Raw genomic sequence first — 25,213 nt, forward strand, 5'->3', positions numbered from 1 at the left:
AATTTTTGCAGTGGGATTCATATGGTAAGAATTTTTCCAAGGGAACACTCAATGCTGAAGTTAAACACTGCACAGGGTCAAAGCCTGACACACCCTTGCTCAGCTGCTGGTCAGCGTGAGGGCTGTACCCAGAAAAGAAATGCAGGCTCATGGCTCCTGCCTGTCCCTCTGACCACAGCAGAGCTGCAGATCACTAAACTCCATCCACACAGCCAGTCATTCCCCACAGCACACCCTGAGAGCTCTGCTGGCCGCCTGGGAAGGGACACAGCCCGACTTGGCTGCTCTGCCAGCTTTCCCTGAGCTGCAAGCTGCTTAACAAAACCCAGTGCACTCTGTGTCCTGCTCCTGATCTGTATTCCCCATCTTCCCCCGTGATCTTCTCACTGCAGAGACAACTTCTCCCTCCTGCCAGAGGATGCTCTGGCCCATTCAGCATTTTCTTGCGCTTTCTAGTGCTCACTAAAATTGGTTACTGCTGCTTCCCAACACTGTAAATACCTGTCTGAACAAGATTGCTGGAAGAGGACAGCTGGTTTAGGAACTGCTTGTGCCTCCCACCTTCTCTCTGCGCTCCCAGCCCACACAGGCGGTGCAGCATAGTTCAACTGGCTCTGAATAATTCAATTGCATTGCTGCCCAGCATTGCCTACAGCACTTCAACAAAAGGGCAGCTCCAGAGAATCGCATCTCCTGCCTGCAGGATTAGCCACGTGCTCCGGAGTGAACAAAGGTATTCTTAATTGTTTTGTATTCGGCAAATTAAGATAAGAAAAGGGTTAAACATTGCCCAGAAACCAAGGTCTGGGTATTGTCCTCAGGCACAGGGAGGTGACGACTTTGAGGAAGAGACTCTTGTCGTAGTAAAGAGCCATTTCATGAGTCCTTTTGTTCAGCCTGCTTCAGAACCTGTGTTTCAGGATGGCTGCAAGTGATTCAAGTATTCAGAGCTGTAGGAATACTTAATGCAATGAAGTTTAAAAAATACCTGTAGTTTCTAAAATAAGTAAGCCTCCAATAACAGTCTGGCACTACCCCTCTGCCACAAAGACTGCCCAACATGCAATCAGATAGGGCTGCTGCTACGATCCCGATTGGGTTCAAGAGGTCATTCATGCCCCTGGTTTGCCTAAAAAGGATCAGAGCACATTATTTTTCTTCAGCATGATACAACTTAGAGCACAGAGCCTGTAAGAAAGCCATTGCAATGGCACAGCTTGATGTGCTTGCACAGCAAAATTCTTGTGTTTCAGCACCAAACAATGGACAACAAATGATTGGTGTTTGGGTTGGTTTTTTTTTTTTTAATTTCTTCTTTCTTTTAAAATTTCAGTTTAAATATTTAAAATTTGTTGAGAGAAATGCCTGGAACTTTTTAGATCACTAGTGGGATATTTTCTCATGATTTGTCTTATAGAAGATAGTGATTCTAATATCTTAGGAAATTTATATACTTGCCCATTTTCCTTCCTGATGGTAAAGTGTACTTGTAACTCTAGCTTCCTTGGGCCACAGCTTCATAATTCTACTTGAAGGTGGTGATTTTAAGAAACATGTCATTAAAATATTTTGATATATTGGCCTGCCAAGAGCTGAAATGTTCTCCAAGGAAAAGCTTGCTTTACTGCATGCTTCTTTCCTCGCTTTTCTTACTTGAAAGACTCTCAATTTTGCTCTGAAAATAGAGGACTCACAAGAAATGAGTCTAGAGTACACTGAGATTGAGCTCTTTTTTCTTCTGGCCTTCTCATTCATGCCAGCCTCACAGATTAATTTTAACATTTTGGATGAGATGAAATCATCTCTGCTGCATTTGCAAGAAACCTCAAAAATAAGCTGGGCAGTTATCTAATTGTGAAAAACGCCGATCACTTGTTTTTAAAATTTTAAAAGTTTAATAGTAATAAAATGGTTATAAAAATAGTAACACAATTAGAGTAACCATAATTTGGACAATTTGAATTAGGACAATATGAGACAACAAATACAAAGAGTTACGGATGTCCGGGTACCGTTTTCTGGGCAGCACGAGCCCGAAAAAGGACACCCGTTAACAAAGGATTAACCCTTAAAAACAATAGCCTGTTGCATATTCATACACTTCATACATGATGCATAAATTCCATTCAAATACAGGATTCTGTCTGGTCATCGTCAGCTTCTTCCTTGGAATCCTAACAGCGCCTTCGAGGTGGGAAGAATTCGTTTCTTCTGATAAGAGGGCCATAAATTCTTTTTCTCGGAAAGATTTAGGTGTCCTGTGGCTGCTATCTCGCTGCGAGTCCTTTCTTTAAAAAAGTATCCTACATAGCATCGTTTCTGTTTTAACATTTTGTTATAACCTAAAACTATATTTAACACCGTACTTAAGAGAATTAATACAGCATTACTTTCTAACACAACTCATATAATATTCATTTTAATATTTGCGAAAAGCCAATCATAAAATACATGCATTTTTCACATAATTATTTGCTTGGCAGCAGATTTGCAATTTGGTAACATGTTCTTGAAGCTTTCCCTCAGATCCAGTTTGCTTTCCATGGGCTGCAGTCTCCTCAGAGATCTGCTGCACACAGAGTGCCTGCATACCAGAGCATGTGGCTCTCTTGTGTCCACCCCTGTTCTCCTCTCCCCTGCCCGTGCTGTTCTTTCTGAATCACTTTTGCACAGGGCTGCCAGAGGCTCACATTTTGCCTCGGAGGAGATATTTACACTGGACTTATATAGCCTGGCTCTGCCAGTACCTTAACAAAACAGAACTCTCTCCTTTTGCCCTTGAAGCCTGTAAATTTCTGTAATTTTTCAGTTCTCCTGGTTTTTCCCCTGCTGGCTCAGCATACCTGAAGATACGGAGAAGTGCAGACATCACCACTGTTTGCAACTGTTATCAACAAAATTGGCAGGTGCAGCTGTCCTGTATCCAACTAAAATTCATCAACTCTTCTCTACCAGGCTAATGAGCCCTTTACCACCTCATATCCTAATAATTTCTACTCTACACAAACTCTTCTCCAATTTTTTTGATAAATTATCTTTCTGCTTATCAGACACTGCTTTCAGTCCTTTAAGTATGTTTATTGCTTCCCTCACCAGTGTGGGGATCTAGACAGTTTTGTACACGCTTTTAAAACTGCAGGTATCAGGCATAACAGTATTCATTTAATCAATGCACACAGTATTGGGATTGTACCCCCATTCCTCTCCACTACTTGGATTAAAACATCCCCAGATTTACACTGGATCTTTTACTACACCAACCCAGTGGAAGGTCATGCTCGGAGCTTTTTGGTTTTTTGGCCTGAATGCTTATGCTGGACACAGCATTAAACAGCCTGGGACATTTTATCCATAATCTGTAGCCAGTTATAGAACATAAAGTACAGCATACAAGGATGAGACAGGGCTGTTGGATAAATTGGTTGTTGTGTTGCCAGCAGCCTCACTGCTTGCCAGATTGCTTGAGCAAAGGAAATCTCTGTGACAGTTTTTAATACTGTGTTGAGTTTGCAGAGAGGTCACAGGTCTTTGATTGATAGGAGAGGTAAACCTTCTAAGAAAAGCTAATATACATCAAACAGCATTTACTTCCTTTTAGTTCCATTAGTTAGATTAGTTAATGTTTAATTTATAGATTCATTTGAGTATGGCTCAACACTGGGAATGTTTCCAGATTTAAATCCCTTCTTCATTATGCCATTATGGGTTTTCCCCTGCTGTTAAAAGACCACCTTTTTTCCTGTTTTAATATAAAAGGATGTAGATATTCCCACCCTCTACCCCCCACCCCCCAATTTGATCATCAAACAGGTTTTGTTTACATACCTGTTTGGATTTTTTTTGTTATATCTAGTAGAACTCATAATCATTTTGTCTTCTATCAACAATCTCAGTCTAGTGATAAATCATGTCCTTACATTCTAGTGAGAACCAATACTGATTTTAAGTACAGTCAAGAAGAATTGAAACAACACATCTTCCATAACTGAGATTTATTACTGCCTGTAACTTACACAGGAAGCACTTCTCAGTTTCAGATTTTTAGATGCCTTTTTTAGTCAGGCTTCAAGCAGTAACTCACCACTTCACCTGGGGACCTGCTTAGACTTTGCTCCAGATGCACTTTATTCTTCTGAATATTAAGCCAAATGTGCCAAAACCTGGAGCTTTGAGCTACCACCAACTTTAAAGCAACTGAAAAGCATCAACATCATTACTTTGAATATCTATGGAGTTATCTCTCTTTTCCTGCTCTCTTCCAAGTCTGCTGGACTCTCAAACAAACTCCAGGGAATGCCATTCAGTTCTTCTCAGCAGTGCTCACTGCAGGCAGAGGTTTGCTACAGAACCTTACAGAAACTTTCAGTCTCACATGTATTGTTTTCTATGCTAAAAACAGCACTTAACTTCCTCATAGTGTCACATCCTCTGCTTGTTTACCCATCCACTGCTCATTAGGGAGTCACCAATGGAGATCAATTGCTTTCCAGCCAAGCCTGCAGAGCATGCCATAGGAGCTGGTGGCTTTGTACTGTGAAAATATCAGCTGGGTTTGTCCCCTTCAGCTGTCTGTCCTGAATCCCCTTGATGATTGATTTGCTGAGCACACGATAGCAATACAAACCCAGTTAGCCAATATGTGCCTTTTTCTGCAGAGGCAGACTGCAAATACTGTACATGCAATGTAACCTTTTATATGCACTATAAGTAATTACAGGTCCAGGGTATGTCCTTCATGAAGTGCAGAGATACAGCACTGATAATATTACTACTTCAAGAGCAAGAGAAACATTTTTGAACAGTGCTGATGGTGCAGAAAGTTTAATTGGATTAAGTTTGTTCCAATTTATAAATCATTTGTATGTATTAGGAAATGCAGCTAGGAAATCTAGATTTAAAGCTACATAAGATGGAGCCACCAGTACCATGTGTATGTGTGTGTGGGATGAGACTGAAGCTAATACTATATATTTTATATTGTTTCTTCTAAAGAAAAGAAAGATCAAGGCTGCTAACATTCTCCTAATTATAAAAACCAAAGATACTCTTGGCTTCTCTTCATCACAGTCTCCTAAACATCCTCTTAAGATACCTAATGCCAGAAGTAACAGTGATAGTTTAAATCATATCTCTAATTTTTCATCGTTTGTATAGCAAATCACATAATAAATGCCAATACAATTCCAGTGAAATAGCATTATTTGCCAGCTGACCTCCAGGTGCATTAGAAACATTGTTTCAAAAGCACATCACACAATCACACAGCTTTCTGCTGTGTTCCAATATAGGTTATCAATGTATATTACTATGCTGTGACTGCAAAGCATTTTATAGGCATGCACATGTCTGAACATGTTTGATTATAGCCTTAGGCAACTTTGGGAAATCCTGACTGAGCCAACATTGCAGAGCTGTCCCAACTCACAGTGGTATTCAGTAATGGACTAGTCAAGGCACAAAGTGTAATTGCAGTAGGACACAATTGTAACTCACCATCTGCACTGCAACTCATTTAGTGTCAAACATCTATGCATAAACCTTTGGAATACCAGAGGTTTAGCCTTAGCTTTTAGAAACCCCATCTCTGCAGACCAGAACAACACACATTGGCCACTTTGGAGAGAACTTTCTTTTCATTTTTAATGTAAAAATCACTGATCACCAACATGACATTCTCCAAACCCAAACATAGTTTGAAAATGCAAATCTGTACATATTTCTCCTTCTCTTTTGATGTTTAATGTATATGAGCCTTTAAACCACTTAACTGCCACGTGGGTCAGTTTTGTATTTGTAAGACAAAAAGACTCCTCACTGTGAGCTTTACCATGCTGATGCTGATGGAGACATCCTTAAAGCCCTGACAGAACACTCTCTTGATAGCTCACTTCATTTGGAGAAGGGCTGAGCTGCTGATTTGCCATAAGAAAAAAAAAGAAAAAAAAAATGCAATTAGGAATACTTTCTTCAGCTAAACTTCAGTTAAATTACCTTTTTTGAGGTGGACTGCTCAAAAAAGAAATATTAGGAATATTTGGCTCTAAAGAGTTTAAAGCCTCCAACAGTATCATGTTCTCCATACAGAAGCAACACAAAGCAGAAGTGAAACACTGTGTGAAAGATAACAGAGTGGTGCTCTCAAGAGATGTTAACATTACATTAAGTGTTCACATAAGAAAATGTGTTCCAGCACAAATGCTTTCTGGCAGCACAAATTCCAGTGGCATCCTAGTGCAAATTCAAGACTTTTAGAGATAGAATTCTTAATGTAAAGTGAAGCACTCGCAGTCCTGCTTTCCCCTGGTGCTGCACAAGATGTTCTGCCTCAAAGTGAAACAGATAAAAAGTTATTTTCTAACGTGACATATGACTTCTGACTAAGTTTGACCATAGTTTAGCATTCACATGATGTGATTGCAGAAATCCAAAACATATGGCAATCTTTGGGTATGTAAAACCTGCCTCTCTCAGTCATATGTGAAGCTTTGGAACCCTTAAATTATGCATTTCTATAAAATATTTTTTGTATTCAAGGCAGTACAAGTTAAAGTGTTTTAATAATTACAAAAACAGTCACTAAATTTTCTGTTCTGCAGGCCTGCTAAGGGCTCACAGAAAAAGACATGCTCCTAAAACATCATGAAGGATTTCCATGGTTAACAGCAGGCTGCATGAGTTGGATGACTTTGAACTGCATGTCTGTAGTATATGAATATAAAATAGCACAGTATTGATTTGCCAGCTCAATTCTATCAAGTGCTGATCCCACTCCAGAAAAGCACTTAAGTACTTTTTACTACTAGTACTGCTGTTCAGAAGTGTTCAGTACCCAGGTGAAGTCCAAGTAACATTATTTTTCCTTATTAAAACAACAGGTTTTCCTTTTTTTTTTAAATTAAATAAACACATTTGTTCAGAGCAGACTGCTGTTTGAACCTCCATCCTTGGAAAATGCAGAAAAGAATTCCAACAAAATGAAGAAAATATTCCAAATATCCACCGATGAAGAGTTTAAAGTGTTTTTAAATAACCAGCCAGGCATGGAGGTGACAGACCATCATGCCTCAAGGTGGACCTCAGCTGTTAAATACAATTGTGTAAGTCTCATACTTAATGCAACACCACTATTAACGCCCCTCTACACAGGCCACAGACTTGACTTACAGCAGAAACACCAGAGAGCCAGAATAATTCTGGAGCAAAAATAATTTTCAAGGATCATCACAGCCCTCCCCTGATTTAACAGCTGCCTTTGCCCCTGCTGGAGGTGAGGCCAAGGAGCAGGGCAGGGTTAGGGTGAGCTGGCATTGCTGCTGCTGCTGGGTGCTGGCCACTGCTCTGCAAGAGCCACCATGCAATCTCAGATTTGGCATTTCTTGAAGTGGCTACTCAGACCATGCAGGCAAGAGTTCAGGGAGAAAGAGTTTAACCTGAAAAAGTTTCAAAGCAATTGAAAGACTCCAACTTTGCATCCAGGCTAAAGGGCAGTGTAACTAAGGCACAAAACTGGAACAACATACTTCAAAAGTCAAATGAAAGATGATGCTGGCACAGCAGGGTTACTTGTAACAGATGACTTGAAACAGGCACCTGAGGCAGCTGCCCTGTCCTAAACTGCCCCTGACAAAACTCAGTTGGGCTGAGACTACAGGCTTTTTTATTACTGAATTTATAGACTTTATTCCCCTTCATATCACTGATATATATATATATATTCCCCTTTTATCACTGATGGATTACATTCTTCTGTGATTCAGAAGCCATATGGTAGTGGTTATGAAAAGGATACTGTTTAACACTGCAGCAACCTAAAGCAGTAGAGTCTTTAAAGAACACATGGACCTGACAAAGTCTCAAACTTCTGGAGAAAATCACCCTGGTAACTGCAGAATTTGATTGATAGAAATACAATTCTTGAGATGCATTTTATGTATACCATAGGAAAAAACCCAAACCACTTATGGTAGTAATGATGTAGCATTTTATTGTAGTCTGTTTTCTGTTCATAATTTTACTGCATTCAAACAATAAAGTATCTGACCAGCTTACCAGCTTTATGGCATTTGGTGGTGCCATTGTTTTTTGGTTGTTTGTTTTAAAGTACAGTACAAGGATCATCTGATCAAATCTTTGTTGGCAAAAGCACATTTGAGACAAGGTGGCCCAGCAATCTATTCATCTGGATCTCAAAAGTCCCCAGTGTTGGGGAAATCCACAACTTCCCTGGGGAGATTATTCCAAAGGCTGATTGCTCTCTTTGTGAAAAAAATTCCCCATGTGTCCAATTGGAACTTCTTCAGGAATAACTTGTACCCATTATTCCACGTGTCTTTTCCACGTGGCTTCTTGTAAAAAGGGAGTCTCTATTTTTTCTTTAAATAGTGGAACATGATGATAAGGTCTCCCCTAAGTCCTCTTTTGTCAAGGCTGAACAAATCCAGTTCTCTCAGCCTTTTCCCCTGTCACAGGCTTCCCAGTTTGTGGCTCTTCTCTGGACCCTCTCCAGCCTGTTCACATCTTTTCTGCACAGCAGGGACCAAAATTGAGCACAGTATTCCAGTGTGGCCTGGTGAGCTCTGAGCAGAGTGGGACAATGACTTCTGGATCTCTGCTGGTGATGCCCTTGTGGATGCAGCCCAGCACCCCGTTGCCTCTCTGTGCCAGCACAGCACTGTTTGCTCATGCTGATCTGATTGTCCCCCTGGATCCCCAGATCCCTTTCCACAGAGATGCTCCCCAGCTGGGTGGATGCCAGCCCTATGGTGCTGCACACCTGGGTTATGTTTTCCCAGGTGTAAGATCTGACGGTTGCTCTTGCTGGACTTCATCAGATTCTTGTTGGCCACTCTCCAGCCTATCCAAATCTTCCTGCAGGGTGGCTCTCTCTCCCAAAGCATCCACTTTCCCAATCAGTTTGGTGTTGCTGGGAAACTTCATCGTGGTGCACTTGATCCCATCTTCCCAATCACTTTCTGAGGATATTAAACAGAGTTGGGCCTGACACCAATCCCAGGGGACCCCCCTCGTGCCACGCTGCCCATTTGAGGAGGAGCCATTGGCCAGCACCCTCTGGCTGCTGCCTCTCAGCCAGTTCCCACCACCACATGGAGCACTCATCCACACCACAGCCCATCTGCTTTTGCAGAGGGAGGCTGTGGGAAACCACTCTGAAAGCCTTGGAGAAATCCAGGAGGCAATGTCCACCCAGCCCACACCAACCAAGCAGCTTACTTTGTCACAGAGGGGGAGCAGGTTTGTCAAGCTCTGTTTGTCCTTAGTCAATCTATGTTGGCTTTCCCCAATCCTGTGCCTCATGTGACTTATGGAACAAAACCTTCTGGTAGCTATCATAATTTTCCCAGGGACTGAATCAAGATTGATGAGCCTAAAATTCCCTAGATCCTCCTTTAAGCCTTTCTTGTGGCTGGGGGTACATTAGCCTTTTTCAGTCTTCTGCCATACCCTCAAATCCACGTCATCCCAAGATGATGGAGAGCAGCCTTGCAATGTCAGCTCCTGTAATAGCTCACCCCCACTGCTGGCTCTGTGTTTGTGCAGCCTGGATTTTTGGTCCCAAGGCCAGGGGCCCAGCAGTGCTGGTGCAGACAGAGGTGAAGGAACTGTTGAGAGCCTCAGCCTATTCAGCATTACCAGTGACTAATTCTCCTGTCCTGGTTATCAGCAGGACAGTAGTTGACTTCTGTTTCTGCTTGCCGTTTTTATACCCAAAGAACCCATTCTTGTATTTTTTGACATCTTGGCCAAATTCAATTGGAGCTGAGCTTTTTCTTTTCTAACTCCATCTTTGCACACCCTGGCAATGTCCACATAGTTCTCAATAGGTATGGATCCATATTTCCATCTCTGGTATGCTTTGCTTTTGAGTAGACTCAGAACCTCACAGTTAAAGCCAAGGGGGCTCTTGCTCCTGCTACATCCCTTATCTTTAAAGGGGATTAACTGTTTTTGTGCTTTCAGAAAAAAAAAGAGGATTCTTAAGAAAGTCACAGCAATCATTAGCTTCTTTACTCTCCAGGGAAGCTTTTCCTGAAATCTGTCCCTTTTTGAAAAAAATTAACACTACAGTGATTTCAGACATGGCTGCAGGTTATTTTCCACATTCACTAGCTGCCTCTGTGAACAGGTGAAAATGCAAGGTAACTGATCTTCCACAGTGTATTTGAAGATTTCTGAGAGCAGAAGCAAAGCTTGCACCTGTCCTTACACATATGCCCAGCCCCTCAGCAGCAGAGGAACAGCAGTTGATGCAGCTCCTACTCTTTTGGCTAACTGGCTACAGCTCAGGAAGGCACTGCTCTCCTGGGTCCCAAGCCTCTTCAAAAGACACATTAAAGCCTGGCTGTCTGAGAGCAAGTCCAAGTTACAGAATCACATCAGAGAGGAATTCTCTCCCGTCTGGAGCTTTGTTTGCAGACATAGCTCTAGGCATGACTTTATTTGTTAGCTACATAGGTAAGGCTGGCCAAGGAAATATGAAAAACTGTGGCAGCCCTTGTTAGAACAGCCTCTGAAAAAACCCACCTCAGAAACAACATATTTGGTTTATACTTCACCAGGTATTTGAAATAAGGAATCCCTTGAAATCAGTCTATTGAACAGCTAAGTGGAAATACTGTTAGTACAGAACTTGCTATCTGTGAAGAAACAGGGAACCACCTCATACCTAGTCAGTTTTGAGCCCACTGTGGCAATCTGGTTCTGAGTGATCCATGGCTTACCCTCTGCCATGGACTGAATTAAAAATACTAAGCCAAGTTAAGGGAACACTTAATGCTACGAATAAGACAGCAAATGTGTTTTATAGTTGCAGATGTTCCTAAGCATGTTTTTTTAAAGAGTATTATATGAATTCCTGAAACCATGAGTTTCATGTTAAGGGTTTTAAATGCACTTTTCAGAATACACCTCTATTAAAGACATCACAGTTTCAGTTAAAAAACCAATTTTCAGTGAACCAGAAACCTTCAGCTTGGTACAAATAGCCAGAAATGAGAAGAGCAGAAGTTCAAGAGTTTCCTCAACGAAGGACCCACTATGGAAATCAGACAAGTTTTGTAATGCAACTAAGTTTCAACAGGAACAATCCATGAATCATTAATAACATGATACAGAACACAATCAACAATAATTCCCACCCCCTACCCATGAAGAAACAGAAATCATCCCACCTTGCTCCCAACATCCATCCCAACTAACAGCAGTTCTGTTAGTCCTGCAGTGAGCAAAATCCACTGTGTTGCCACATTACTTTCAAGTTAAGACTTATCAGTCACACAGCCCTTCCTGCTCCTTCTTCCCCAAATTCATTTGGCTGATACTCCTTGTTCTTTAATGAAATAATTCACTCAGAATTTTAACAGTAAAATATTTTTAGCAGAGTATTTTAAGAAGCAATTAAAAATTTCAGGCTTTCTCCTGCTGTCTCCTTCCAGTTACAGCAGAACAATGAAGAAATCTTTTAGCACTGGCCTGAAAAATCAGAACTGCTCAGTTTTACTCAGTGGTCACCAGGAGGAAACTTGCAGGTACAAGTGTCTGTGAGGGACCTGCAATTTTTAACAACTGAAATCTTGACTGGCAACCTAGTTGAGTTAAAGGCACAACAAGTAACAGATGAAAGTCTGCTTAAACCATGTACTCTGATGTCTGCACTTTTCAAAAGCCTTATTCACAGGATAATCCCATGGCTAGAAACTATTAATAGGGCAGTTTCAAATGAGATACAATTCAGTTACAACACAACAGTACTAGCAATATTTCTATAAATTTTTGAAATGCTTTTAATATGTACATTCTTTCTTAGTAAATATTAAAGTAGTGCTCTTCACTTGCACTTTTTTCTTTAGACTTCTAAAAGGGTATCAGAAATACAGTTTTCACCCCCCTCCAAACCAATGCACAGTTACCTTTGTAACAAGCACATATGAATTCTGTACACCTTCCCCTCCCCACAAAGGAAATAAAAATATGCCATGGCTATCCAATTACACATCATCACAAGCTTAAATTACACATACAAATAATTCCAGAGTATTTAGAAAAAAACAACATATTGGATTTATGAAACCATTCCATGCATTCAACGATAACAGAAAAAAAACCAAAGGGGAAAAAAAAAGTTTCTTTAAAATGGTGGTTTTTTGCTCTATCCAAGTACCAAAGTCTGGATTCAGTGTATCATTAAGACTAACCACTGCTTGAATCATAGAAACATGACAGTACATAGATAACCAAGTTTCTATTTATAGACAATATGATATAGAGTTACTACCTCTCCAATGAATGTCAAATAAAGCAAGTTTCGCTTTCTAAGACATTGAAACTGCATATTAAGAAAACAGTAAGAGGTGCTGCTAAATAGGTCACAACATTTTGAAAGGAAGGCTATGTATTTATATGACCCTGCTTAGCAGCAGCAATTAGTTAGCAGGGTTCCTATGTTTTAGCTAGTTTGTTTCTTTTTCCAGGATGACAAGCTATTTGACTAACCCAGAAATATCACAGATTTTATTTTCAAGAGAAAAAAAAGAATTTATGCAGTGAAAGTCCTTGGGGGCAGTCTCTTTCATTACATAAAATCTTTGCATTTTCTATAAGAGGCTCATAGCATAACATATAGATTGGAAACAGATTTCAGACATACATTAAAAACCCGAATTCAAAGGGTATTTTTTAACCTTTACTATGAAGTCAAGTAAAATTATAATATTATTTACATGCAAAGGACTCTGCATGATTTCATAATATCCTATTTTTCATGTTTACCTTAAGATACTCCTTGAAAAGCTGTACTTCGGTTCTAAATTTATTTCACACGAATAATGACAAATATCACTCATAAACATTATTCCCTCCCAGTAAATAAATCAATACCATCAATTTGCTCGATTTATTTTAACAGATCAATTTAGAGTGTCATGTTCCTGACATACAGGAGTTAATACCTGTGCAAGTTAGTATCCATTTATTAGGAAAGCTCTCCATTAGCAGGTGCATTTTCAGTACAATTAAACCCAGCTTGCTGCATTGTCTGCTCTTGCCTTGCAATACTGTCAAACTGCAGTTGAGTACAGTAAGAGCACAAGATTGTTGATCAGTACCACATGTTACAGCTGTTAACAATTCTATTTGTGCCACAAAACCAGAAGTCAATCATTTGAAAAGAATCCTGACTCTTTAACTGAACTTACCAGGTGATGTTAAATACCATCCTTAGCAAACCAAATTTTGTAAAGGCTATTTACAGTGTACATGGCTGAACATGTACCTTACAGACACAAACACATCTCCACTTTAACACCACCTCATTACAGTGCCTGAAAATGACAACACGTCTTCAATGCCATTTTAATAACAGTTTCAAGCGGGAAATGGTCTTTATTTTACAACTGCTTTACTTGCATAATTTTTTTTTTATATAAAAACACTAACTCCTGTCCAGAAGTCTAGACACATTCTACATACTACAGGTTAAGGCAGTAAAAAAATGTGTTCCTGATAACTGTTTTTGACAATGTCAATTAAAGCTGTCTGAAGCTACTCCAGTTCTCCAACAGATCTTTGAAATCCAAATAATTTGTGAGTGAAAAATTCACTTTGATTTCTTCAGAGTTTTAGTAATATAGACAACAGAATTGGGTGTGGTAAGTCAACAAGTGTTAGGAGAAGGAAAAGTTTGATTTCAGTTCATTTCATGAGTTTAGAAGTTGAGAGAATAGTTTTTAGATGGGATCCTGAACCAACCAAGAACTGTAGGGAATGAAAAAGATAACCAATTTTATGCACATTACTGCATTCTTAAAAATATACTGTTATCTTCAATAATTCAAGTAAGGTAATAGACATTATAAAAAATAACTTCATGAACCATACTCAAGTTTCAAATCACATTCTCAAACTTTTATCCCAAAGCAGTTTTATTGTGTTAACTTCATATAATAAACCATGAAGGTCTGACTGTACAAATGGTTAATGATTTGCTCTTGAGATTCCTGTGATAGCTAGCAGACTTGCTAACCAACTTACTGTAAAGATATGGCAGATTATGTATTGAATCAAAGCACTTTGATTTAGGCATGAAACAAACTCAAATCGTTGACATTCTGTGCTTCTAATGCACCACTCATAAGAGAGGCAAGAAACACCCATTATTGTACAGACGATTATTTTTACAGAAAACCCTTCCTTGAAATTAATCTTTTATCCGCAGCGGTAGATGAGAGTATAATCTGTTGTAAACAGGGCACTGTGTTGTAAAACCAGTTTTTTTTAAATTAAGATCTCTCTCCAAAAGTTGGAAAAACAGACTCTTCAGAATGTCTTTCAAATGTAGCATGTTCTGTTTGCTATATCATAAAGTTACTTTCATTTGATTCCTTTTTAAAGATGTTTGTGTTCACAGCAGTTCTGTTTTTAAAAATTGTTTGAAATTTATATAAAATTCTGTACATGTTCACAAATTATTGCATAAACAGCATAATCTTCATGATAATATTCAGCAACACATGTCCATCTTAGAAGTTCATGTTTCCCTTCTTGCTTTTTTCTTCTTTTTAACTTGTTTGGGAGATTCCCAGCTTTCTTCAGACTTTGCTAAAAAACAAAACATAATTATAGTGTTAACCCTGAGAACATTTACACAGAATTGGCTTTTAAAATCCTGGATAATACACACTGTATTATTAGGAAGTGATTCAGATTAATCAACTAGAAGTTTTATTCACCTGCTTCAAATGAAAATAATTTCATTTGAAATGCATCTAACACAATATTTGCCAATTTCATCCTACTTTTTAATCCCACAAATACTTAAAGAGTGATAAATGTCAAAGGCCATTCATTTTGCAAATGTATTACTTATAGTAGAGTCATTGTTATTTTCTGGCCTAGAAAATAATGTACACAACTGACATTAAATGCTCACTCTTACCAGATTACACTGCTCTTAACCACTACATCTGAGTTTTTAAAAGTATTGAACTATGTAAAGATGTGGTTACATGGAATCCATAATCCAGTAAAGAGGCACTACGTTCTTAATAAAACAGACTGCCTTAAAACATGCTGGCTGCCAAAAGTGGTAAAAAACATTAAGTATTGTACATACTGAACCTAAGAGATGTTCTTTCAATTGCTGAAACACGAATCAATCACAAAAGATTTCATATTTTAGAACCAGAATAAATAGTTCTAAGTTGATACACTGACTTGAAATATTCTACTGTTTCATGTGTTCAAAGCCAAGAAGCCAATTAATGAAGCTGAATGAGATTTTGTAATTATAAAGTCATCATGTTTCTTCTGAAGTCATTAAAACCTCATTTAGTACTTCAACACTTAGCCAGCAACTTATTATGGATTGTCACTACTTATTAATTTTATTAAAGAATCTGAATCAAAACATCTTTTTTTTCCCAAGCAATACCTTTCACATCCTCACTTCCCTTCTAAATTTCCTGTTTTACTGTGTGAGTACTTCAAATGCTTTTGAGTACGAACACTCCTGTCAAGTACAACAGAGGGTACATTCGACATTCCTGGGCACAGCATATTTTCAAAAAACAATATACCTGCAGCAATTTAGCCAGATCTATGTGCTGTTAGACTACAAAAAAAAAAAAAAAATCCACCCAATACCTTTCTACTCCCAAATAACCAACTGCTTCCCTCTATGATTACATGGAAGCATATGGAAAAGATGTTAATGAGCTAAATTGAGAAATCAAAGACCTCAGTAGGCTGAAAATTGAATTATTTGTATTTTTTCCCAAATTTCTGGTAGCTAAATATTCTGTCAACTGCAATGTTAGTAACCATCTGTTCTCCACTGAAGACTTGCAAGCAGCCCTTTGAAACAATGTTGGCAGAACTCCTTAGTCACAGCACAGAGCTCCAGTCCCAGCGGTGATGAGTACATCCAAATGTCCGTTAAGGACTGGACAAGCCCAACAGACATTTTCAGTCATCCAAGCATATGAAGCCAATTTTTCATCACAATGAAAACAAAAATATCAAGGTACTGTTAACTTTAAGGAAGTAAAAAATATGGCAAGATGTATAAATAAGACACAATGATCTGATATGGCGCTTTAAACTCAAACCCTGGGGCAAAGTATTCTGACTACACTCTATGGGGAAAAAGCACATCCTAACTTCAGACAAATACACTGCACTGAGAGATACTTACTCTGTGGAGGAGGCACACTGTTTTGCTTAATATTGGGACTAGAAACATCTGTCTCTTGCAGCATCTGTGGCACTTGGGAAGCGATCTTGTCAGAATTGCTCTCTGATACAATTACAGATGGCTCAGTAGAAACAGCAAGCGAAGGAGCCTCCTCAGACTAATTGAGAAACAAAAATAAAAGTTTCCAAAAGTTTAAGTAATACAAAAGCAAACACTCTTAAATGGTGTTATTTTGGCAGTATACTTGGCAGCTGCTGAGAAGATGGCATTGAAAAATTAAGTCAATATTAAAATCCTGAAAAATTTTAAATTGAGGTTGTAATACTATGACTGCCATCTAGTGCCAACATTTTAAATTGCATACAAGCAAAGATAACACTAATTCTTAAAATACAGTGCATGCAAAGAAAGGGAGACCAATCTATAAATCACCAAGACCCTAAAAGGATTCTAGAATATTCAACAGAGATGTGAAACAGTGACAGATATGCGAAACAGTGACAGATATGCATTTGGTTACAAGGTAAGTGGGCAAGTTAAATAGGACCAAAGAGATAACTCAAATACAAAACAAATCACATCTCCAGTCATTCCTATAAACTGCTCAAAACACTCTGTATGCTTACAGAATAACAAATATTGGCAAAAGCAGTCAGCAAGTATTTCAGTGGAGCTTACTGCAGAAACAGCTGCCAAGTAAAAGGTACCTGTGGTATTTTTCAATTATCTACTTGATTTTGAAGGTTCCCACTACGGAGACAAAACTGTACCCTAGTGTGTAGTACTTATTGTAATTAAAATTACAGCAAAACAGAAAAAAAACCATTTTGACATTCGAATAGGAAAGTCAGAATATAAAAAACATAAGATCCCACACCAAGTCACCAAATGACAGAAGGCTTCAAAAAAGAATGTATTAGAACACAGCATCTCGCCAAGCAATAAACCCCAAACTTTAAGATGTTATTAAGAAACCATAGCTGTAGTTGTGTCACAACAGCTGAGACCTGGAACTATGAAAACCAAACACTGAAGTCTATGTCCCTGGATGCAGATGTACAGATCCTACATCATAGTCACCAGTTTTTACTGCTTCCATCACTATAATGTAAGAATCTCAAAAATTCAGTCAGAACATTCAAGAGCAAAAAAATATAAATTTATTTTTTAATTGTATCCTACTAAGCGAGAAATTAAAGAGCTTTAGTTGAAAAAAACCAACACATGAATTTAAAGGATAGCAGTTCTCTGACCTTGCATGAATAGTTTGCTGTGCTCTTACACATCAACTGAAACGAGTTTTTTTAATATCTATAATGGCAGCAGTTCTCTCAATCTACTGAAAAATTAGTAATCTCAAATCTTTTTATAGCTCAACCATGCTGATAAAATGAACTCCCAGCCTACAGGAATTCCAAGCTTAGCCAATTCTAATGTTGTCTAATAGTTAGCAATCATCAGTTACAGAAATAAATGAACTTAACAAACTGTGATTTCTAAAACAAAAGGATGACATAAAGCTTCTACTGCAAGGTAATCAATTCAGGTTTGGCATCACAGTTTTGTTAGGACAGTCACACTTGACCAGCAGGTAAATCGACTCAATTAAGGTTTTAATAGCTCAGCTGCCTCAGGTTGACTAAGAAACATGTTGCAGCTTGAGTGTTACAGCATGAAGTATTACTGCAAATGTAATGCTACAAATACATAGAGCACTATCTGGAAATTTTTCCAAATAGTTCTGTCCAAATTTTGAATACAGGAAAGTGGGTAGTGATGAAGACATTAAAAAATGGGTACTACTCTTTGCTAGATATACTCTCTGCTAATTCAGAAAAGAGGCCTGAAACAACAAATAAAGCCTATCAGATGATATAAATAGTTATGTGCGTAATTCTATGATTCAATAATGAAGTAGTGACTTGTCAAACTGTTACTTCTTTTTCCAAGTATCTCTCTTCATTTAAAACTTGTGCCGGCTGATAAAGTGCAGAAGGTTTCAAGGCAGCCCAATGTAGCATGGGGGCAATACCATCACCAGATACTGTGATGTGAAACACAAAGTTCAACATTCAGCTGTTTCTGATGTTTATGAGGATACACTGAATAACAACTTGTTTGTACCCAGTTTGTTTTTCCCTATATTTCATTCTTGTGTTTTGGAGCATTTGCTTAAGGCTAAACTACCTACCTTGGAAACTTAAGTTATCCATTCCACACATCACTCACAGACAGTTTCTAAAACTTTTTACAACAGCCAAGTCAAACAATATTGGAAGGCATCTTTGCATGTATGAAATTACAATGAAGCCAAATCTGATAGCCAGTCTCCTTTATCAAGGAGACTTGATAAAGACTGACAGAGCATCTGCACTGTCAGAGACAACAATTCACAAGTTGTCCTTTATCAACTTTAGTTTCAGAGAATATTAGTAATAATTTTGTTTGTCCTTTGCCTCCATACTAAGTTTAATACAGAACATGTCTTGTTTCACAGCTACTACTTACACAGCTATACACAGACACATAGATTAACAGATTGAATTTAAGGTTCAAGAGTAACAGAAGCCCTCAAGCCTCAAAAAGGGTGTAGTGTAGGTCTACATGAGATGCTGATGCCATCAAATCACCTAGGAAGTTGGGTGTGATAATAAACAGTAAAGCACTGAGCGAAATCTACTGAAACTGGGCTTGTATTTGGTAGTGCTGACAGCTTGTGAGAAAAAAAATTAACTGCAGATATTTTTCAAATCAATTTAGATTTCTGAAGAACAAAATCTATAGTCTTCCAGGAAGCACTATTGTGCCTTTTTCTAGAAGTCAAAAACCTGCCACCTTGATGTCACAATCCAAGTTTTCCGTCCAAACATTTTCAACTAAAGCCTCTAAAACAAAACAAAACCTCACACTTTCAGGAGTTTGCATACACAAGCAGATGTATTTTCAAATACAGCTTCAAAAATACACCACAAAACCAAACAATACACTAGTCAGGATAGAATAAGCAGCTGTTGCCAACCTTGATTAAAGGCTGAACTGATCTAATTGGTTCTGCTAAATAACTGTATTAAAGCTCTACTTTGATAAGCCTTAAGTATGTGTGAATATGCTTTTCAAGACATTTTCAACCAAAAAAGTACTTCTGTACTTCTTATTTGTTGACTTGCAGTCCCTTGTAAAAGAGTTCATTCTGATGTTTTCATTTGACTCTTAAGAACTCATTATTTTTATGAAACTAATGCTTAGCAATTAAAAATTAAATCTCAGTATTCTGATATATACTCTCTGGTACCAAACTGCCGTGTCACTAGCATCATTCACTCTTTATAGAAATTAAAAACAAAAATCAGAGCCACGAGAAATATTAAATATTTTAAACCTTCCAAGAATGAGATGCTTTGTTGGGTAGCAGACCTAAGAAAGCTGCTGTTTGGAGAAAGACGAAAGAGAATTTGTATTGTCTAAAATATGTTTCAACGAAGCAAACAGTTTGTGAATTGGATCAAATAACACCTTTTCTTACTCAGCCATTAAGCTCAGTACAGCTATCAAAAATCAATTTTAGATTGCATTTAAGTCAGAATATTTTAAGTTAGTAACACTTCATTCTGTTGCAACATAACAGTAGAATATGCCACTAGTCTTCTGCTCAGATCTCTTAGTTCTTAGGTTTCTACATTTCCAAGTTTTTAACTATTGCTTGAATATTCAAACAAGAAAGTAACTTGCCAGTAAAGAAAGTCTCTACTGATTTGGAAGATACTGCTTTACAGAGTAGACATACTTTTTAAAACTCACAGCTGACCTGTCCCTAAAATTCAACTGTTCAATTCCCTTTATATTCATAAACATACAGCCTGAAACAGTATTCCTACTGTGACCTTATCTACACAAATGAACTTGTCAAATGACTTGAGCACTTCCAAATCAAACTGTAACATAAATCAAATTTTGCATCCCTACCTTAGCTGGTTCACTAGTACTTATGGTCTTCAAAGAAAAAGCTCTTTCCTGCTGTGCTTGAACTTTTGAGGTATCCGCCTGAAACTGCTCTCCAGCTTCTCTATCCAGTTCTTCAGCATCCTACAAAAAGGGGAGTGGGAGGGGAAAAAAGAAGAGCCTGTGTTTGCAGTCAAGTTCTGACTCTTCTCCCCTGTCAATGAGTTTTGTTGCCATAATCAGCTTCTATAAATCAGAAAATCTATCAAAAAGAATAATTGAAGTAGTGGGCTCATACTAGCCTATGCTAACACTCAAAATGTATAGAATAACATAATAAAGAAATACCCATAGAATACAATAAAGCCCAGAAAGCAGGATGCTTCATGTATACTAGCAAAAATCCCAATCTCAGAACGAACTGCATTTCACACTCCTGTTAAATTATAAGAATGTGAAATTAAAATTAATTTACTCTACACACTTAGCAAAAGTATCACAATGACACTTGACTGCTCTTGGTTCTGTGCTTTGTTACAAGTTTTAAATGCAAGCCCTATAGTTTTCTATCCTTATTACACTTTAATATTTTAGCAACGCAGTTTACCATGATGCTTGTAAAGTAACCCTCAGTACAGAAGTTGGAAATATATCCAAAGTACCCAAGAGTCTCAACCTCTACTCCCTAAACAATCTGAAGTGGAAAGTTTTCATTTTTAATGTGGAATTAGAGTAGTTACACTCGTTAGTGGCACTAGAAGAATCCTGTGGTTGTGAAGAGGTCTCCGAGTTTAAACTGCAAAGACTGTTCCTTCACTTACTTCCTTATGAAAATGCAGTCACAGCCTAAGTCTGATTCCTGACAGTAAGGAACACATATTGGCTTACTCCAAGATCTTCAGCTGGCTTCTACTGCCTTAACAAACACTGAAGTCAAGAAATGAGTGTGAACATTAAAGTATAATCAATGAGAAAGATGAAGATGTTTGAATGAACGTGTTCCAATCTTAGAGGATAAGTACACAAATTTTAAATGAGTTTGAAGTAGGACTGGCAAGTTAAATTACTAAACTGTTATAACAAGGGTAGCTTCTGTGAGCAGTTCAGTCTGCCCCTATCAAACAAAACTCCCAACTCTACATAAAAATTTAATACAGATAAGTTCTTATCTGTAAAATGATGACTTCATAGACTGATGGACGGAAAGAAGTAACAAAATTGGAACGGTTGGAGAACAATTAGTAGAATAACAAATCTGATTATGTTAATATAGAAAGTAGGACTCAACATATATAATTTAAAAGACAGCTCACAAGCAATGGGAAAAAATTCAGAATGCCCTCACTGACCTTAACATTCATGTAGGATGTTCTCACAAACACCTGTTAACCACAACTTATTAATCTTGACTTATACTTAAGAGTCATAGCAGAGTCCAGAACAAATTTCAATTAAAAAAAAGCTGCAGCCCTAGTGCTCCCAGACTGAATTGCTTCAAAAGAAACAAGAGAAATCAACACAAGCTCCGCCTCCACACAGACAACTTGAAAATAAAATTTCCTGTAACAGGAATTTAATGTTTCACAACTCTAATAAACTGACTATGTGATAACCATAAAAGCTATTCCAAAGCAAGTATGACTGAAGTTTTTGCTTTTCCTCTTTAATTCAGTCTAATCTAGTCAGATTCCACTGAACACTGGTCATTCTGTAACTGTAAAGAACGTAAACAATGAATGGCTGTCACAATAAACACAAGCAGGATGCATTCTGATCATTAGCTATTAAAAGCTTTCTCCCTCTAGGAAAGTACTTGCTTCATCTATTCAATTGCCATGTGAAGTGCAATCTGCTTTTCCTATTTTTACAGATCTGTTTCAATGCAATTCTTCAAAAGCTATTTAAGAAACACAGAAAACTCCAACCATCCTCAGTCTGAAAATATTCTTTCCCTCATTGAAATCTGACTCACAGAGTAGCTCCACCAACTGAGCTTGAAACATTGGCACTTACCATTTCTCATAAATCAAATTAAAACAGTACTTCAGAAAACCATTATATATTCTCACACAATTGTATTTGAAGACAGCTTAAGAGAAAACTTCAATTTCTTTCATTCTCCTAACTAGCTATATTCACCAAAGCAGCTGTCTTTCAAAGAACATGAGGAAAAGGTTTGCCATGCAGAGGACAATCCTACCTGGAAGCATCTCTACAGTACAGAATCCAGATCTGACAGAAAATAAGTAATTCAGGATAAATACTTTCCACGTACTTTGTGCTTTTCGTAACTTCAGCAAAATCACAAATTATCCCACATTCAACTTGTGAATACAACAAATTAAGGAAATACTAGTAAAATAAGAATTACTTTAACTCTTGAGAAACAATTGTAGACAATCCAATCCCACAAAGAAATTAATTTCCCAAAAATAATTTTTGTTCAAGATGCTGATAACCAAAGATAAGGCAATTTTGTGAATTCCTTGCAATTGCCTTTTAAACCATTAAGATTTTACCTGTGCAGGAGAGTTAGCGTCTTCACCCTGCTTCTTCTTTTTCTTCTTCTTTTTCTTGGATTTGCCACTTGTAGAACTCTGAAGAATTGGCTCTGCTTTTTCTCTTTCATTATCTGAAATCTTCATATGGGAACAGAAGGTATTTAGCATTTAAAATGACAATGAAACATACCTTGTATAGACTAAACATAAATCAATAATGATAAGGAATATACCTATACAAGTGGAAATGAACACAGTGTTATCTATCCAGTTCATTTTAGAAAGACCACATTCTTACATGCTATCTGGTAACACAGGTAGAGGAGCTGGTAATGGAAAAGGCAGCAGACCACCAGGCAATAGTGGCATGGAAATGCTGTTTTTCATGCTGAGAATTAAATATTGTCAATAAATATTTATAAAAACAGATCTAAACCCTCCCAGTCTATACTGATAATGTAGTCCTTATAATTATGGGAAAACAGAAAGGTTTAAGATGGAGCTAACTGATTTTTCTCTTCTCAATAACATTCAGTGTTTTCCTTCTCTGTGTACAGAGCAAACACAGTCGTGCTACTCTTATCAGTGTAACTGTGATGAGAGATTAGCATTACCCTTTTAGTTCCTTTAAGAAATGGCAGTGGTAAGGCCAAAGTCCTGGAGCTAAGGAGAAAATACCACCTTTTACCTTCTGAGTATCAGATCTCTCTTCACGCTGAGGAACAGAAGCAACTTTTTCTTCATCTACCCAGTTTCCCCACTCTTCTGCTGGTGCATTCCAATCAGAGCTTGGATCAGCTGAAGAAAGTCCATCTACAAAGATTAAAAGGTTTTTTGAGGAATATTGACTTACTCTACAGGTGCTCATTTCCAGGTAAAAACCCCCTGCACATATATCCACTTCTTGATATCAAGATATAAATAGTAATTCCCTGTCTTTCTGAAAAAACGGTCAAGACTTTATTGGTAAGTGGAGGACTTTTTAAAGTAATGAGTATGACAGTCATTTTACAGAGCCTAATCACAGCAGCAGCCAGCTAGATGCAGTTGCTGCAAGATATTTTTCTAAACTATTTGAAGAGGAACAAATTTAAGAATTGCTATCTATCTTAAGTTGTTCTCTGCATTTTCTTTCTAGCTAGTGAAAAAATTAGGATGAACCGTAACACTGATCAATCTTGCCTTAGTAAGATTCCTTTACAAGTGATAGATCTGAAACTGTAAATGTTACTGATTCAAGTCACCTTACAACTTTGCCATTTTTAATAGTCTTTTTTTTCTTAAGACTCTTAAGTCCACACCCTATTTTGTTATTATTCATTTATAATGGAATGATAGGTTTAAAGGATCAGTTGCATAAAAACTAAAAATATCATAAGGGAAGAACTAAGCCTTAGACTATCTGTTTAGTAGAAAGTTGTGGCAAGCCAATTTTAAAACAGAACATGTTGTAAAAGATTGCATTTTCATTTCACATTTATATTAACATCACAAATATTTCTTCCCCCCCAGTCTATACCAAATTGAAGAACAGGCAAATTTGGTCTGCCAACTATGGTGGCATTTGATTTAAACAACTGAAAAGAAAGTCAAAATAAAAAGCAGTAATAAATCCAATTAAATTTATTGGCAGACATGAAGCCAAAAATACATTAAGAATCTTAAGATTAATTAGAACATTTGGAATAGTTAGAAACTTTCCTAATAAAAATATTATTTTAATGACACCTACTTCTGATGCTAAAATTTACAAATCTGAAAAATATTACTCAACACTTTAGTTTACCTATTGCCCTCTCAGTAGTTGCTTAAGAAAAAAAATCCATTCTTAGTAATAATAAAAACTAGTAGTATTTGTACGTACAGTTAGTTTTCTTATCCTGATAAAGCAGTAGGGTGTATCTGTGTATCACTTTGGCCTAAACTTGCATTTGCCTACTTCTGTTAGTGTACTCTTAGTTGACAACTATGACAAAATTGTATTAACAGAAGCTTGAACCATAAACATTCTATGCTCAGATATGTGAATCGATTATGCTTTTGTTAAAACATAAAACTGATTACTTTCAAAGGATTAACTGAAATGTGCTTTCCTTATCCTTAAACTAGGTAAAGCACACAAAAGGTAAGTAAGTTTCAAAATTATCTGGTAACAGAGCAATCATTGCCAACAGTGGTGGAGTCAAGGACTGCATCAATCTATTCCACTTTTCCAGTTATTTAACTGCAGTAAGTTGTTCTTAGAGAGAAGTTAACGTGCAAGGCTGTTTCTGTCAACTTCTGGAACAATTCTTCAGGTCAATGCCCAATGAGATGCACTATGCTTTCTCATAAACAGGGAGGAGAAAGTGGGGAGTAAACACCAACTATTCTACAACTCCCAAGTAATTTCAGTTATTTCTATCCTGTATATGCTTCCTATATATGTAAGAACTTCCTAATGTTTGCTAAACGAGAAAGCAAGTTAGATTAAATACAAGAGTCTGATGTTGCCTTAATTTTCCAGTAAGGTACAAACATGTAAAAACAAACTGACTCAAATGCTATCTACTAAATACATATTTTG

At 37.5% G+C, this 25,213-nt stretch overlaps 1 protein-coding gene across 2 annotated transcripts in view; it reads right to left on the bottom strand.

The window, feature by feature from the left end:
* Positions 1–10,801: 10,801 nt before the first annotated feature.
* MTDH (metadherin) overlaps positions 10,802–25,213 on the bottom strand; it is a 35,045-nt gene continuing 20,633 nt past the window's right edge. Inside the window, exons 9-13 of one of the 2 annotated variants that reach the window (XM_054642115.2) lie at positions 23,336–23,460; positions 22,666–22,785; positions 20,171–20,290; positions 16,208–16,364; positions 10,802–14,613 (exon numbers count right to left, since the gene is read on the bottom strand). In XM_054642115.2, coding sequence (XP_054498090.1) covers positions 14,543–14,613; positions 16,208–16,364; positions 20,171–20,290; positions 22,666–22,785; positions 23,336–23,460 — 593 coding nt within the window. In that variant the 3' untranslated portion in view covers positions 10,802–14,542. The remainder of the gene's footprint in view (positions 14,614–16,207; positions 16,365–20,170; positions 20,291–22,665; positions 22,786–23,335; positions 23,461–25,213) is intronic. The other variant, XM_054642123.2, reaches the window with a different exon arrangement.

The sequence above is a fragment of the Agelaius phoeniceus genome, chromosome 1, assembly GCF_051311805.1.
Source record: "Agelaius phoeniceus isolate bAgePho1 chromosome 1, bAgePho1.hap1, whole genome shotgun sequence".
In the NCBI taxonomy this organism is placed as follows: domain Eukaryota; kingdom Metazoa; phylum Chordata; class Aves; order Passeriformes; family Icteridae; genus Agelaius; species Agelaius phoeniceus.